Here is a 13888-nt window from a genome sequence, read left to right on the forward strand (position 1 = left end):
CTGATACAAAGAAGTAAATATACTAACTGTCGGCTTTCAGGACTGTCGATAATAAAAAATATGTTCCGTGACTTAGAAGACTGAGTTTCATTTAAAGGAGAATGTGCATGTTTTATTAAGTTCATATGGATGTTATTATATTATAAAATTAAAGTGTAATAAATAATCATGAGATGAAAGGCCATACACAAGCTACAGTAAGATACACAGCCTTTAAACACAGACACAGCTATCAACCTTCTAATCTCATAAAATACAGTAACTAATTATTCAGTGTTCTTACTTTTGATGAATCTAAGTTACTAAAAAAGGGTAAAAAGTAGGTTAGCAGTAGATGGATTTATGCAATATTAAAAGTGCAGACAGTTTATGGAGAATACTTTAATTTGCATTCATACAGCTTAATTCTAAAGAAATTAAAATTAAAACTGTGTCACTCCTCTAATTCCATCATGCAACATCTGGTTGTTCCTTTTTTTGCTTTAACAGCAGCTGGCTGGAGAAAAAGTATTAGCAATATTATACTTATTAATTTCAATTGCAGTAATTTACTTTTTCATTTGCAGGCATTTGTTTAAACGCTTTTGCAAATTTGGATCAGAAACACTCATTTCTATCACCGATCTGCCTCTTCTTCTTACACTGTAACTAAAATTATATAAAGACACTCAGTTCCCTTATTTTGAAAAGTTGAGTTTATTAGGAAGTCCTGGAAAAAGACTCTTTTGTTATGATTGGGTTTTAGGCTATATAATAACTATACAGTTGTTCAAGTCAGACGTATATATTAGACAGTTCTGCAAATTCAATTCAACTAGTTTGTCGTAAGTAGAAATACTGATAAGCCATCATGAACATCGTGAGCTGGGATTTTGAAGAAGGACTGCACCATGTGGTCTACAACTTTGATAGGAAAAATCTAAAAGAAAATCACATCTGGAAACATATCTCTCCTGATTTACATTAGGACTTTCTTTAACTTTGTTCTAAAGAGTGGAATTTGGGCGATTTCAAAATAAATTACAATATTAAGTTAATAATATTAATATAAAAGTTCAAACATAAGAAAAGAAGTTGTTTTGTTGAGTTTATAAATACTTATGATTACCAACATAATAAGGGATTCAGTGTCGATAAGAAATAATGTGGTACAAATACCTAGTGACAGACAGTTATGAAATTAATGTATCATTGTGTTACACACAGATTCTTTCTTTTATTCCAGAAAGTACAACAAGTGAGTCAAAACAATAAGGCTGTGGATTATTTTGTTGTTGCCTACTTGATGTATAGTTTATTTGTTTAGGATCAGCTGGACTGGCCAGGGTGTTTTTTTAATTACATCTAATTTAATAAACAAAAGTAGGTATTGTTCTTCACAGTACCTACAGAGTAAGTGCAGGATCTGCAGACCAAACAGTCAACATGTTACCAGCCTTTTGAGGGGTCCCTTTATGTACCCGCAACGAAGCAATCACAGTTTCAAAGCTGAACAACTCAATGAAAACAAATTCACAAGACGAGTTAAAAATTCAACATCTTTAATAAACAAAGTGCTTTATATTTACAGCAAGGTTTCAGTTGATGGCTAAAATTCGGTGACTCTCCTGAAGGAGCCGACAATGGCGCAGGTGGCGCACCAGTCGCGGTACCTCCTGTACTCCCCGGGTCTTAGGAAGTACTGTCTGCCTCGGTAGTTGGGGTACTCGTAGAAGATCCAGTAGCCATTCATAACATTACAGGAGTAGACATGGCGGTGATGGAAACGGTCAGACACACAGGGACAGTCATCCATGAACTCCATCATGTGACCACTGAAGTCAGGCTTCTCATAGATACGCAATCTGTAGGAACCTCGATACTGTGGGGCCAGAAGAGAATCAGCAACATGTTCAAACCATATTTCAGTGAAACTGTTATGTCTAGGTGTATTTTTCAGCGTTGTGTCTGTCTTACCACTGGAATCATCCTACAGGAGCGGATACAGCTGCTGAAGCCCATCCACCTCTGGTAGTCAGGATACTCTCCCCTCCTCATGAAATACTGGTGGCCCATGAAGTTAGGGCGCTCATAGATCATAAAGCAGCCACTCTCTACCCTGATGGAGTTGCAGCGGCTGAAGTACAAGTGAAGGTCTGTGCAGTCATTACTGCACTCATAGGAGCGACCCTGGAAGTTCTTGTCCTCGTAAAAGATAATCTAATGAAAAATAAAAGAGTAGTAGCAGCTTCAGCTCAGTTAAGACTTTCCAGCAAAAAAAATGTTTAAAAGACCACCAACAAATTTAACTAACATTCAATGTGAGCAGAGAGAGAAAAAAACAGTACTTACCTTGCCCATGGTCTCCGTTGGAGAGATTCCCCATGTTTTCAGGGCTTTTTATACTACCTCTCGACAAACAAATGCATTGTTATTCAAATTATCTCATAGTTATAATTGAAGGCTACTAGCACATGTTTACCTTTTTGTTAGAGCCCAACATTGGGTGAGAAATATGGATCTGTATTTGAAAAAAAGGATAAATTAACTGGTTTGGTGTTTTGACATGCATGGACAAAGGAAAAGACTAGTATGGTATCCACACATCCAGTGGACAATAGCCGCAGAACAATATGGAACAGGGCTTTGGCATTAAATATGTTGTGTAACAGAGCAGGAAGCCATTTACTCTCCCTCTAGCTCTACCTGAGCAACCCTACCATATGCCAGTAAACAAGTGTGTGTATACTGTGCTGCCAATCTTCATGTTACATAGAATATAACAAAAGTTTTGTATATACTTTTACAGTTTACTGTATGTTAAGCAATGTGAAACCATCTTTAATCAAAGACTCACTATTTTTAATGATTTATCACTTTCACGATTACTTGATTTCTCACAGTAATTTGACTTTCTGAAGACTCCCCCTACAGGAGAAATGGACCTGGATACATAGCAAATAACTCCTATTATTTTTATTTCTTGGTATTACCACCAGCCACTTGTCAAATATAATTATTTACTTATAACATTTTGTTATGCTGAAAACTGTGCAATAGTAAATTTCACCTTGATTTGAGCCTTTTTTTCTCTCCCTCTCTCTTCAAATGTAAGACTTATGTGAAAATGTTACGGTTTCTGTATTTAATATCACTTAGTAGTGTAGTTTATCAATCTCTAAAAAAGTTAAAGTTTATATTATGCTTATTTCCCGGATGAATTTTGTTTAAATTTTATGTTTTTTGTTGTTTGTTTAAAATCTTTAAGACAATCTTTAGCATAATGAATGTTTTTGGTCCTTGTAAGCTGTTTCAAAGCAAATGTCAGTCAGAACAGTGTAATGTGTCTGACATAAATTTTAAACTGTTTAAAAAACATGTGCTTATGTTACCAGCTTTGCCAGATCAATCTCATTCTTTCATTCTTTATTCCATATTTTGTCATTTGTTGTCAGAGGTGTCCAGGATCAGTTTCCTCTCCTACACCGTGCAGCGTAGTTTAACACTAATCGTATGGATAAATTCTCCCACCGCAGAGACCAGCTAATCCTATCAAGCCGACCAACTGGGAGATGTATTGTTTGCAATGGTATGCCTAAGCATAGAGGAGATTAAACTATAGTGCCCAGTTACCCAGAAGCTGGTAGATAAATTGTTTAGCCACTCGCCCCAAAGAGTAGTTATTTTCCTTTCTGTAACATTTGATTGCAAGAAAAAACTCATCTGCCATCTTAAGGCTCCTTTGCAAAATAGTAATGAAGCTTTGTAGTGATACATGGAAATAAAAGATGCTTGTTTTATTCAGCAGATAAAGTTTATTGGGAAAACAGACAGTTCAAGTCATTGAAAGATGCATTTAAATGAAGCTTGACTTCAGTTGAAGTCAGTGATTCTTCTGATGGAGCCGATCCTTGGGCTGATGCCTCCCCAGTCACTGTACCTCCGATACTCTCCGGGCCTCAGGTAGTACACTCTGCCCTTGTAGTTAGGTTGGTCGTACAGTAGCCAGTGGCCATCCATCACATTGCAGGAGTTGAAATCAGACATGCTGAGTTGGTCTTGGACATTTGGACAGTCATCGACTAGCTCATGCATCTGCCCGGTCATGTCAGCACGCTCGTAAAGCCTCATCCTGTAGGAACCTTGGTGCTAGCAAAGAATTTTAAAAAAACTCTATAATCTCACCAATCAGGTCCTTCTTTACATACATTTACTACATTTAATCACTTAAAACATTTTTTAAAAGCATGAGTTGACCAGTAACCTATAAGGATGTAAAATCCAGTTCCTTATTATAATATTTTTGTCTATTAACATCTTGCAAAAGAATTTTCAGTAAACCCTATGGTGCTAAAATTAATTTATAGTTTCTGAATATTTGCCCATTTAGCAGTGACCCAATAAGGGTGTCTGGTAACCTGATGGATATTATGGGGTTATAGCAGAGTCTTAAAGCAAGTCATTATGACCTACCTGGGGGATCATACGGCAAGATCTGACACAGTCATTAATGCCAATCATACGCTGGTTATCAGAGTACTCTCCTCTCCTCAGATAGTACTGATTGCCCATGTAGTTGGGCCTCTCATACACCATGAAGCAGCCACTCTCCACCCTGATGGAGTTGCATCTGTTGAAGTAGGTGTGAAGATCGGCACAGTCGCTGCTGCACTCATGAGAGCGCCCTTGGAAGTTTCTGTCTTCGTAAAATATGATCTGCAAAAGCAACAGGCACACACAGACACTTTTTTACACAGCGCTGTTAGAAGCCAAGAGATCTCGACACAAAAACAGGAGTTTTTGTAAAACCATAACATTTAGTTTCTTTACCTTTCCCATGGTTGTGTTGGCATCAGACTCTATTACCATTCAGTGCTGTCCCTGAGCCAAGCTACTGTGCTTTATAAAAAAGAAAGAAAGAAAGGACTGCTGTGTGATTGCACAGCATAAAGTATTGTCATTTAAATATATCCCCCACAGTGATGATGGATCACAAGTGGGGGTGGGCAGATAGGAAAATCTGTTTATGTATAGATGACTCTTGGTGTGTGTCGTTATTGTTCTTTCCTCCATGTTCATCACAATTTCTTCCCGAAAATGCTGTTGCACAATAGCATGATAGTCACATAGTCCTGCACAACATCAGCAGAATAATACTGATATTTAATAGAGCCAGCACATAATTTGCACAAGCTACCAGCTGTTTGTTTGTTGGGTTTTTTTATGTGAGTCAACATTTCCAAAGTATCAAAAATGTTGGCTATGATTTCATATGAAGGACTTACTCAGATCAGGTTTCCACCATGGACTAATCTGTTTGTTCGAAACATTACAGTACTAACAAATCATGCTTTGATAAATGACGTCCTCCTCACAACTGAATGGACTATGACGACTCCATTTTGCAATTGCTTTATTACAATGGTGAGTCCAATGGTGAGCCCAAGCTTTACATGAGGGAATGTTCTGATGCAGGACAGTAGTAGTTTGACTAAGTGACAAAAACTGTTTTCTGTCTCTTTCTTTAGTGTTGCAAGCATAATTATCTGAGTATGAAGACTTCTGGCAACTACCAAAAGTGGTCAATAGTCCATGATGCGTTTGATGGATCCGACTCTGGCACTCCTGCCACCCCACTCACTGAACCTCTTATACTCTCCAGGCCTTATCAGGTACATCCTGCCCCTGTAGTTGGGGTGCTCATAGAAGAGCCAGTTGCCATTTTTCACGTTGCAGGAGAAGATGTCATTAACGTGGAAGCGATCCATGACACTGGGACAGTCATCCACAAGGTCCATCACCTGACCCCCAAACTCGATCCGCTCATACAGGCGCATGTTGAACGTCCCAGGCTCCTAGTTTTGAATCAAAGATGGGCATTATTTACTCAGCTGCACCTTCAGGAACTACCTCTACTAAAAACAAAAGCTGTTATATTTGTAATGACTATCAAATGTAATTATGGAATCTTCTATTTTGCTACAAGTAAATAATAATGAATGAGTTTGGGAAACTGATTTTTTGAAAGACGATGAAATATGTTTTAGCTTGCTAGCTAACCTAGCTAAACATGCTAATGTAACTACTTTGGTCAAAATGAAAGACACAGTTCCACTTCCTCAGATTGCACAAAAAGTGAAGGGAACAAATACTTAAAGTGGACTTTAAAACTTGTGTTAATGGCTCATTTACAACTAGAGTCCGCAAAACCTGTGAGTGGAGATCCAGTACCTGGGTCCAGCCCATCTTCAAGACTCTCTAAAAAACTGTGGTACAGATTGACTGGATGGATATTTTTATTATACAGTGTTTTGATAGGCATTAGATTTGTGTCAGCATTTATGCACCTTTATAGAGCAGACTAATTCTGTGGTTATTTAAATAAAGTTATAATTAGCAAAACTTCATTATTTATTTTCACTGTATTTTTATCTGATTTGACAATTTTCATGGTAAAAGCTACCGTCTTTTTACATTTTCTTCAAAGAAAATCCAAAGTAAAATTAAATTCAAAGACTGATTTAGCTTCTCTTTAAGGTGGAACAACAGTGAAATCATGCTAACATTTAAAATAGGCAGAATTAGTCCTAGAACAGTTGTTTTGGGAAGATCAATAGTAACAACTAAGCTGCACCCTCTTGCATAAAGATCAGTTTGATTTATATAACAGTTTGGAATAAGCAAATAAGCTTTTGGAAAACCCAAAATTAGACATAATATGCTATTGCTTCAAAAATATTAAAAACAGAACTGTGGCTAAGAATATAAATGAGTCTATAATGGAGACTGTTTTTAAACCTGTAGGTTAAAAAGTGTTTGCAAAATCTTGAAATACATTTAAAAACAAAGGCTTAAAAATTGTTTCAATAAAAGTTAGGTCTGGTTAGTTTACATTCTCACAATCTATCAACAGGCAGTGGAAGTGGGTGGGCTTCAGCAGCTGTATCTTATAATGAATGTATAAGGCTGGGTTTGGCCAACAAACAGTAGCTCACCGTAGGGATGTAACGACAGGAGCTGACAGACTCGTTGACGCCCATCCAGTGATGGAAGTCCGGATACTCTCCTCTCTTCAGGTAGTACTGGTTACCAGAGTAATTGGGTTTTTCATAGATCATGAAGCAACCACTCTCCACCTTGATTGAGTTGCAGCGGCTGAGTCGGCTTAACAAGTCCTCACAGTCATTACAGCACTCAAAATGGTGCCCAGAGAAGTTGTTGTCCTCATAGAAGATAATCTAAACATAGAAATCATATCTTTTTCAGTGTTTGCACTGCAAATATGTTCAATAGAAACAAATATTATTATATTTGCTTCAGTATTCTGAGTATTTTCATGGTTTTAATGGACATCTCAGTACAGGACGTGAACACTCAGGAAGCCTATTAGCATTTCGTACCCCGCCTGCTTGTTTGCCCCAAACTGTCATTTTTACCTTCCCCATGTTGGCTGCTTCTCCTGCCCTGTGCCTAGTCCCTGTATGATCCATCCAGCTCTTTGAAGACTCAAACCTGTTACATATATAGTGAATGTGAAATGCAGACTCTGCACGTGTCATTCATATTGTAATGCCAGGAATCTTTGGCATTTGTGCCGTTGTGTTATCCTGAAGAGATGTTTGGGGATTATGTATGTACAGGTGAGCGCTGACTGGTCCAATGTCAACTCTGAATGGGTGCTGTTTGTTGTTGCACTGATAAAATTTACCTCAGACTGAGGGTTTATGCTCCACCCACGTTCACCAAGATATCTTCTAAATGTTTACATTCATTTTCTAGTTGCTCAGACATAAAAACCTCCAGTTGTGTTATTTGGAGCTTCATTACAATATTTTTTCCCATGGTAGAAATGAGTCTGTCTGTGTTTTTGTCAACAGAATGATAGTTTCATGTTGTGTTTTATGTAATTTTTATTCTACCACTGCCATCTGGTGGTGAGCTTTATTTCTGACCAAAATAGAAACAATATTTACATTTTTAACTGACAACCTTTCGAAATGCTTGTGTTAATTTGTAGGATATTTGCTCATGTCTAAACAAACACAAAGGTCCAATAGATAACGCTTGAGCCTCAGTGAGAAAAGTGTTAGTGCTTGAACGATTTTATTCAATCCTCTTATGAGAGTTAGGATGTCAGGCCACAAGCCCAGCACATTCTCCTGGGGAAAGATGCCCTCTAGATGCAGAGAGCAAAAACAAAACTGAGTACACTTGAGCACTGATGCCATTTTATTCAGTGTGTAAAACAAGGCAAAGAGTAGACATTTCACAAGAACTGTCCTTCCGTCTTCATAAATCCATGAGACGTCGGACGGACCCAACCCTGGAGCTAATGGCGTTCCAGTTGCTGAAGCTCCTATACTGGCCAGGTGGAAGGTAGTAGTGGCGCCCCCTGTAGTGGTGTTGCTCATACATCAGCCAGTGGCCATCTATCACATTGCAGGAGTTGAAGTTGGAGAGGCGGAAACGGTCCATGAGATTAGGACAGTCATCCGTCAGTTCCATCATTCCGCCTTCCATGTCAAAATGCTCATACAGCCTCATCCTGAAGCTGCCACTGTGCTGCAGAGGTCAGGAAAGTCAAACGGTCACATTAGGTTTGTCTTTTGTGAAATCTGTTCATGTGCATAGCTGTGAGTTAGATCATGCACCACATACCTAATAAAATATCTGCAATAAGCTGCTTAGCCTAGCTTAGCATAGATACTGGCACTAAAAGAAGAGAGTAAACGCTGATGCCTGTTTCTAGGCCATTTCTACTCTACACCACTGATAGGCATAGTACGTGTTAATTAATGTTAACATACCAGTACCACCATACTTTTTAAAAATGAAATATTAATCACAAGTATTCTGATAATGTAATCCAGTGCAATTTACAGTCTGATTTTCACTCTAATACATCTTAACAATTTACCCAGCTTGCCACTGTCCATAAAACTGGAGAAAAAAGACAGTAACAAGCTAGTGTGTAGCTACTATGGTTGCCGAAAAGGATATTACATCATGGTCCTCTACCCAGAAAACAAAAGTTCTCTGGTGGGATAGGATAGTTTTATGTTTTTTAAACAAAAAAACACCTCTGAACACAGATTGCTGTGGCTGTAGCAAAATTAGCCCATTTATTGGCTAATGCTACATGCTAAAAGTCAAGTATACAGTCTTAGACTCTAACTGCTGCTTGGCAGTTATGTTGGAGGACAGGCAAGCAAAATTTAACACATTAGAATTAACAGAAGAGCACAAAAGCAGCACTTTATCAGCTTTGGAGCAGTCAACAGTGACCTCTTTAGATTAAGTGAAATCGCCTTCATTTCTAATTTCAGAGTAGTTACTTTTCTAATCGAAAAAGAAAATCATTGAATAGTTGGTGTATGTTTTTCTGTGCGCTGAATCTATTATTGTAAGAGGTTAAGATGCAGTACGACACAGCAATGGTATTTTACTGAGGGTCTTACCGAGGGGATCATGCGACAAGATCTGACACAGTCATTCATACCGGTCATGCCCATGTAGTCAGAGTACTCTCCCCTCCTCATGAAGTATTGGTTTCCCGCGTAGCCCGGACGGTCATAGATCATAAACATGCCGCTTTCCACTCGAATGGAGCGGCAGTGGTCAAACATAGAGTGCAGGTCGGCACAGTCGCTCATGCACTCATAGTAACGGCCTCCAAAGTTCTTGTCCTCGTAGAAGATGATCTGACCGAGGGACAGAATAAGGCATGTAAGCTTATTTTTAATCTACAGATATCTGTCATGTAAAACGACATACAAACCTTTCCCATAATGCCTGCTGTTGTTGGTCAAACCTCTTCCTGCGTTTTTAAATCCTAAAATTAGCTTCCATCTTTATATACAATACCCTTTTGGGAGCAGTTGGTGTTATTTAAATGAGGCGTGGTGTCAGCAGAAATATTACAAGAGTCTTCCCACTCCTGTTTGTCATGTCCTGTGTTCAGGTTAACAGATGCCATACAGCTTCCAGCAAGAGCTACAACATGTGCAGGCGCTGGAACACTCACAGGTTTTTCACTCTTCATGTGCTTTAAATGGGCTGGATTCAGAGTATGAAGGGTGAGTAAATGCCTATAAAACGTTGTTTCTTTTTGCTGGTGTGTGTTGATATTGATTTATAATATTTTCTGTAGGAGTGAGACTGACTACTACAAAAAATAAAAACTGTTCTTCCAACAAACATTACACCAAAAATTGGCCTTTTTTTTAATCAGGAGAATCCAGAAAGTAAATAATTACCTTATTACAAAGAGTTAGAGACACTCGTGTCAGTGAGTGTGTTCTAAAACTCTGCTGCAATTTCACTAAATTCTATGCAGTAGAAATTAAGCAGAACAATGCCATGTTCATTTTAATTATATTAATGCCACATGGCAACCTCCTTATTGAATGTGCAAGAAATTAGTAAGTCAGAATCAGATAAAGGCTCATTCTGGCACAGGAAACTATAAAGGGTTCAAATAAATGTGTCAATGTGTGGAATGTCCATATAATAGATGATCACATTTAAATGCTGGAAATGTTTCCAAATATGGCTTTTTATGTGTCAGTTCATGTGATGTTAGTGAAATCAGTGACAAAGGAAGCACAGAAAGTAGTTTAACAACAGCTCCATTTATTTATGAAGTTATATGTTACTAATGCCAAGTCAATCACTGACACATTACCATTTTTATTTTGTTTTGTTTTTCTATAGCGTAAAAGCGATTGGATCCAGATTAGAACTCTGTGATTCTGCGGAAGGAGCCAGTGGTGGCGCAGGTGGCCCCCCAGTCACTGAACTTGCGGTACTCCCCGGGCTTCATGAAGTACTGCCTGCCGCGGTAGTTTGGGTGCTCGTAGAGGGTCCAGTAGCCGTCCATGACATTGCAGGAATAGATGTCACGGCTCCGAAAATGATCCTGCACCGACTCGCAGTCCTCACTGAACTCCATCATCTGACCCTGGAAGTTGGGTCGCTCGTAGATGCGCATGCGGTAGGGCCCCTCGCTGGTCTGGATGAACATAGCAGTAAGGTAAAACACAAAATTAGAGTAGCATCAGTACCTCTGCAGCTCTGTATGGGTGTGTGTGAGGGGAAGATTTATTGGAAATTGACATAGCTTACTCTTAAAAAATAAATATGTAAAAAAAAAAAGTCAAACCCATTGTTTTTTTGTTTTTTTTAAATTTGTAGGACTGCATCAACATATGAGCTAAATGTTGGCCCACATTGGCCTTGTTCAGTGATATCTGCATGTGAGCAAATACAATTTCATTAAGTAATGTCAGTGGCTGGTATTTATTTGTCGTGCCACATCAAAAGAATAGTTAAACACTGACATAGTTAAAATAAAAAATAATTTCAAAATAAATATACAGATAATACATGGAACCTGATTAAATAGTTTTACAATGTGTCATAATTATGAGAAAACATCAACAACAACTTATTTGACATTTATAATTGACTTTTATTTAATTGTTTGCCAAACATTACCTTGTCCTACACGTAACCTTGAACTATTTCATGTAGATTCTGTACAGAGAAAGCACCTTTCAGCAACTAAATCTAAACTCTTATTAAAGTGCAACTTTAGTTGGAAGGAAAAAATATCTAATATTTTAACCAGTGTATGCATCATGTTATTTGGCTTGTGCACCTAGAAAACAGTGAAAATCAGTGGTTTAATCGTCTAAATAAAGACATAAAACCACTTCTAAGTCAGAAAATGTAATTCTCAGATGACATTTTTCATAGTATTAACTGTTCACTCACATAGGAGAAGGTACGGCAGGAGCGGATGGTGTCGTTGTAGCCCATCCAGCGCTGGTAGTCTGGGTACTCGCCTCTGGTCAGAACATACTGGTAGCCAGTGTAGTTGGGCTTCTCATACAGCACCCAGCAACCACTTTCCACCTTGATGGAGTTGCAGCGGCTGAAGTGGGGGTGCATGTCAGGGCAGTCGGTGTCGCACTCATATGAGCGACCCTGGAAGTTTCTGTCCTCATAGAATATGATCTAAAGCCAGGGGAGGAGGAGGAGGGTGGACAGAGGCAGTCACAGCCAAGTCTGGTGATGCTGTACTACAGATTTCAGTTGAGCCTGTATGTGTGATTCTGGCAGTGTTGATTATGTCATGGGTTGTTAAAGTCAGTTAAAGGCACTGTCAGTTTCTCGGTGTGTCTGGCAATCGTTATTTGAGAAGCTGCAATGCGACTTGTCAGCTTGAAGAAGCCCAAAACAGAATGAATCTCTCTTACCTTACTACTCATCCTGCAGTGTGCTGGAGCCAGTCACCTACGGAAAAATGGTGGTCTCACAAAGCGGCACCACAGCCCCGCTATATAAACCTCAATCAAAGGGTTAGCAGATCCCACTTTAGCTGTTTTTTCAATGAGTGGGGATTTAACGTACTGGCATCGTTGCCAAGAGTCTTGATCCTGCGCATAGAGCGAAAATCCCTGAATCATCAATGCAAAAGTCCTACCAGGCAAATTACTGACCCACTGTGCCCTCTTTATTGATATGGACATTAGAGACACATTTTATCCACTCATCAAGGAGATTAATCTTTGCTCGCAGAATGTCAGAGGTCATCACAAAACGAATCAGCCTCTATAAACATTTGCAGAAATTCCAAAAAAGAAAAATGTGGATTTGTGTGTTTTATTTGTACGAGGAAAATGGGACCAGGCACCTTCAGTGTAAAGTCAATATCAGTACCAAAGTGATATTTAGGTGCTTTTACTTTGTGTCACTTTGGAGTTTGTATTCAGGTACACTTATTTGACAGTTTTAGTAACTCTGCAAACAATCTGATATGTAATTGTAAAGAGATGGGATACCAAATATCCGTTTTTTCTCTTACAATGGTAACGAATGCTTCTAAATATTACTGGACATGGATTAGGACTGATTCTAAAAGTCAATCATTTGAGATTTTTTTACATTTCTATAACAATTCAATTGTATTTATATAGCCGCAACAACAGTTGCATCAGGGTAGTTTATACTGCAGGGTAACAAACCTACAATAATCATTTATCCACAAACTGATTATCTAAATTAATAACATAACCTGAGGTAATAAAAATGATTTCATTGTTTTCATCAAAGACAAAGCTGGAATGATTTAACAGGTATTAAGTGAATCTTGGTAAAAGCATAAACTTGTTGCTGTGAGGAGTGCCTAGACTTGTACATGGGACAAGACTCAGCTGTATATCTGCACCTAAAGGATAGAGTTCATGCTTTTAAAGGTTGCCAGCCTTCACATTTTGGACAGAGGAGAGAGATGGTTTGAAAAAAGGACTACTGTGAATGACCATCGTTGAACAGAGGTAGTGGCTTACGACATCAACTGTCCGCCACTTACAATCCAGTTTTGAGATCCCTTCCCAGGCGCCTCAACCCCAACTCACATTTTGAATCAGGTGACCTTAATAGATCCATGATAGGGTTGAGGCAACGTGTCACACAGGTGTCTCCTGAAACCTCTGGTGGTAATGACCCACACCTTTTTTCATACCCTGGATTTTTTGATGACATACATGATCAATAGCGGGTCAACGACCCTTCACAGAACCGATCCTGAGGGTGGCTGTAGCTCAGATGATAGAGCAGGTCACCTACTGACTGGAAGGTTTGTGGTTTGATCCCAGTCTGCATGCCAAATATCCTTGGGTAAGATACTAACCCCATGCTGCTCTCTGTCACAGTATGTATAAATGTTAGATAGAAAGTGCTGGTATAAATGTAGTTGTTTAAAGCACTTTGAATGCTCAAATAGAGTAGATGGATGAGAAATAAAAATGTCTTCAAACAACTTAAAGAAGTCCAGTCCAGCTCCCAATGGTAGACAGATACCAATGACAGGTTGAGCTGCTTTAATTTTGGTGAAAATTAGGTC

At 38.7% G+C, this 13888-nt stretch overlaps 4 protein-coding genes and 1 pseudogene across 4 annotated transcripts; all 5 read right to left on the reverse strand.

Annotated features, from left to right (window-relative positions):
• Window positions 1–1570: 1570 nt before the first annotated feature.
• Window positions 1571–2376, reverse strand: LOC116326818 (gamma-crystallin M2-like). Its single transcript, XM_031748236.2, has 3 exons — window positions 2332–2376; window positions 1957–2199; window positions 1571–1861 (listed from the first exon to the last, which is right to left on the reverse strand). Exons 1-3 carry the CDS (start codon window positions 2338–2340, stop codon window positions 1589–1591), a joined length of 525 nt encoding a protein of 174 aa, XP_031604096.1. The 5' UTR covers window positions 2341–2376; the 3' UTR covers window positions 1571–1588.
• A 1346-nt stretch (window positions 2377–3722) lies between these two features.
• Window positions 3723–5068, reverse strand: LOC116326819 (gamma-crystallin S-1-like). Its single transcript, XM_031748237.2, has 3 exons — window positions 4810–5068; window positions 4453–4695; window positions 3723–4128 (listed from the first exon to the last, which is right to left on the reverse strand). The coding sequence occupies exons 1-3, from the start codon at window positions 4846–4848 to the stop codon at window positions 3853–3855; spliced, it is 558 nt and encodes a 185-aa protein (XP_031604097.2). The 5' UTR covers window positions 4849–5068; the 3' UTR covers window positions 3723–3852.
• A 187-nt stretch (window positions 5069–5255) lies between these two features.
• LOC116326815 (gamma-crystallin S-1-like) lies at window positions 5256–7537 on the reverse strand. Its single transcript, XM_031748230.2, has 3 exons — window positions 7416–7537; window positions 6975–7217; window positions 5256–5834 (listed from the first exon to the last, which is right to left on the reverse strand). The coding sequence occupies exons 1-3, from the start codon at window positions 7467–7469 to the stop codon at window positions 5562–5564; spliced, it is 570 nt and encodes a 189-aa protein (XP_031604090.1). The 5' UTR covers window positions 7470–7537; the 3' UTR covers window positions 5256–5561.
• Window positions 7538–8218: 681 nt separating this feature from the next.
• On the reverse strand, window positions 8219–9852 carry LOC116326803 (gamma-crystallin M2-like). Its single transcript, XM_039600517.1, has 3 exons — window positions 9758–9852; window positions 9438–9680; window positions 8219–8541 (listed from the first exon to the last, which is right to left on the reverse strand). Exons 1-3 carry the CDS (start codon window positions 9764–9766, stop codon window positions 8269–8271), a joined length of 525 nt encoding a protein of 174 aa, XP_039456451.1. The 5' UTR covers window positions 9767–9852; the 3' UTR covers window positions 8219–8268.
• An 846-nt stretch (window positions 9853–10698) lies between these two features.
• On the reverse strand, window positions 10699–12427 carry LOC116326817 (annotated as a pseudogene).
• Between the last annotated feature and the right edge of the window lie 1461 nt (window positions 12428–13888).

Source organism: Oreochromis aureus, linkage group 16 (assembly GCF_013358895.1).
Source record: "Oreochromis aureus strain Israel breed Guangdong linkage group 16, ZZ_aureus, whole genome shotgun sequence".
Lineage (NCBI taxonomy): Eukaryota > Metazoa > Chordata > Actinopteri > Cichliformes > Cichlidae > Oreochromis > Oreochromis aureus.

Bases quoted from the DNA above. Each gene is read 5' to 3' on its own strand.
- LOC116326818 (XM_031748236.2), bottom strand. The intron at 1,862-1,956 runs GTAAGACAGACA...CTGGCCCCACAG, and splicing joins CCTGTAGGATGATTCCAGTG to TATCGAGGTTCCTACAGATT.
- LOC116326819 (XM_031748237.2), bottom strand. From the start codon at position 4,848: ATGGTAATAGAGTCTGATGCCAACACAACCATGGGAAAG. The intron at 4,696-4,809 runs GTAAAGAAACTA...TTGCTTTTGCAG, and splicing joins CCAACACAACCATGGGAAAG to ATCATATTTTACGAAGACAG. The intron at 4,129-4,452 runs GTAGGTCATAAT...ATTCTTTGCTAG, and splicing joins CTTGCCGTATGATCCCCCAG to CACCAAGGTTCCTACAGGAT.
- LOC116326815 (XM_031748230.2), bottom strand. From the start codon at position 7,469: ATGGATCATACAGGGACTAGGCACAGGGCAGGAGAAGCAGCCAACATG. The intron at 7,218-7,415 runs GTAAAAATGACA...TTCTATGTTTAG, and splicing joins AAGCAGCCAACATGGGGAAG to ATTATCTTCTATGAGGACAA. The intron at 5,835-6,974 runs GTGAGCTACTGT...ATTCAAAACTAG, and splicing joins CCTGTCGTTACATCCCTACG to GAGCCTGGGACGTTCAACAT.
- LOC116326803 (XM_039600517.1), bottom strand. The intron at 8,542-9,437 runs GTAAGACCCTCA...TGACCTCTGCAG, and splicing joins CTTGTCGCATGATCCCCTCG to CACAGTGGCAGCTTCAGGAT.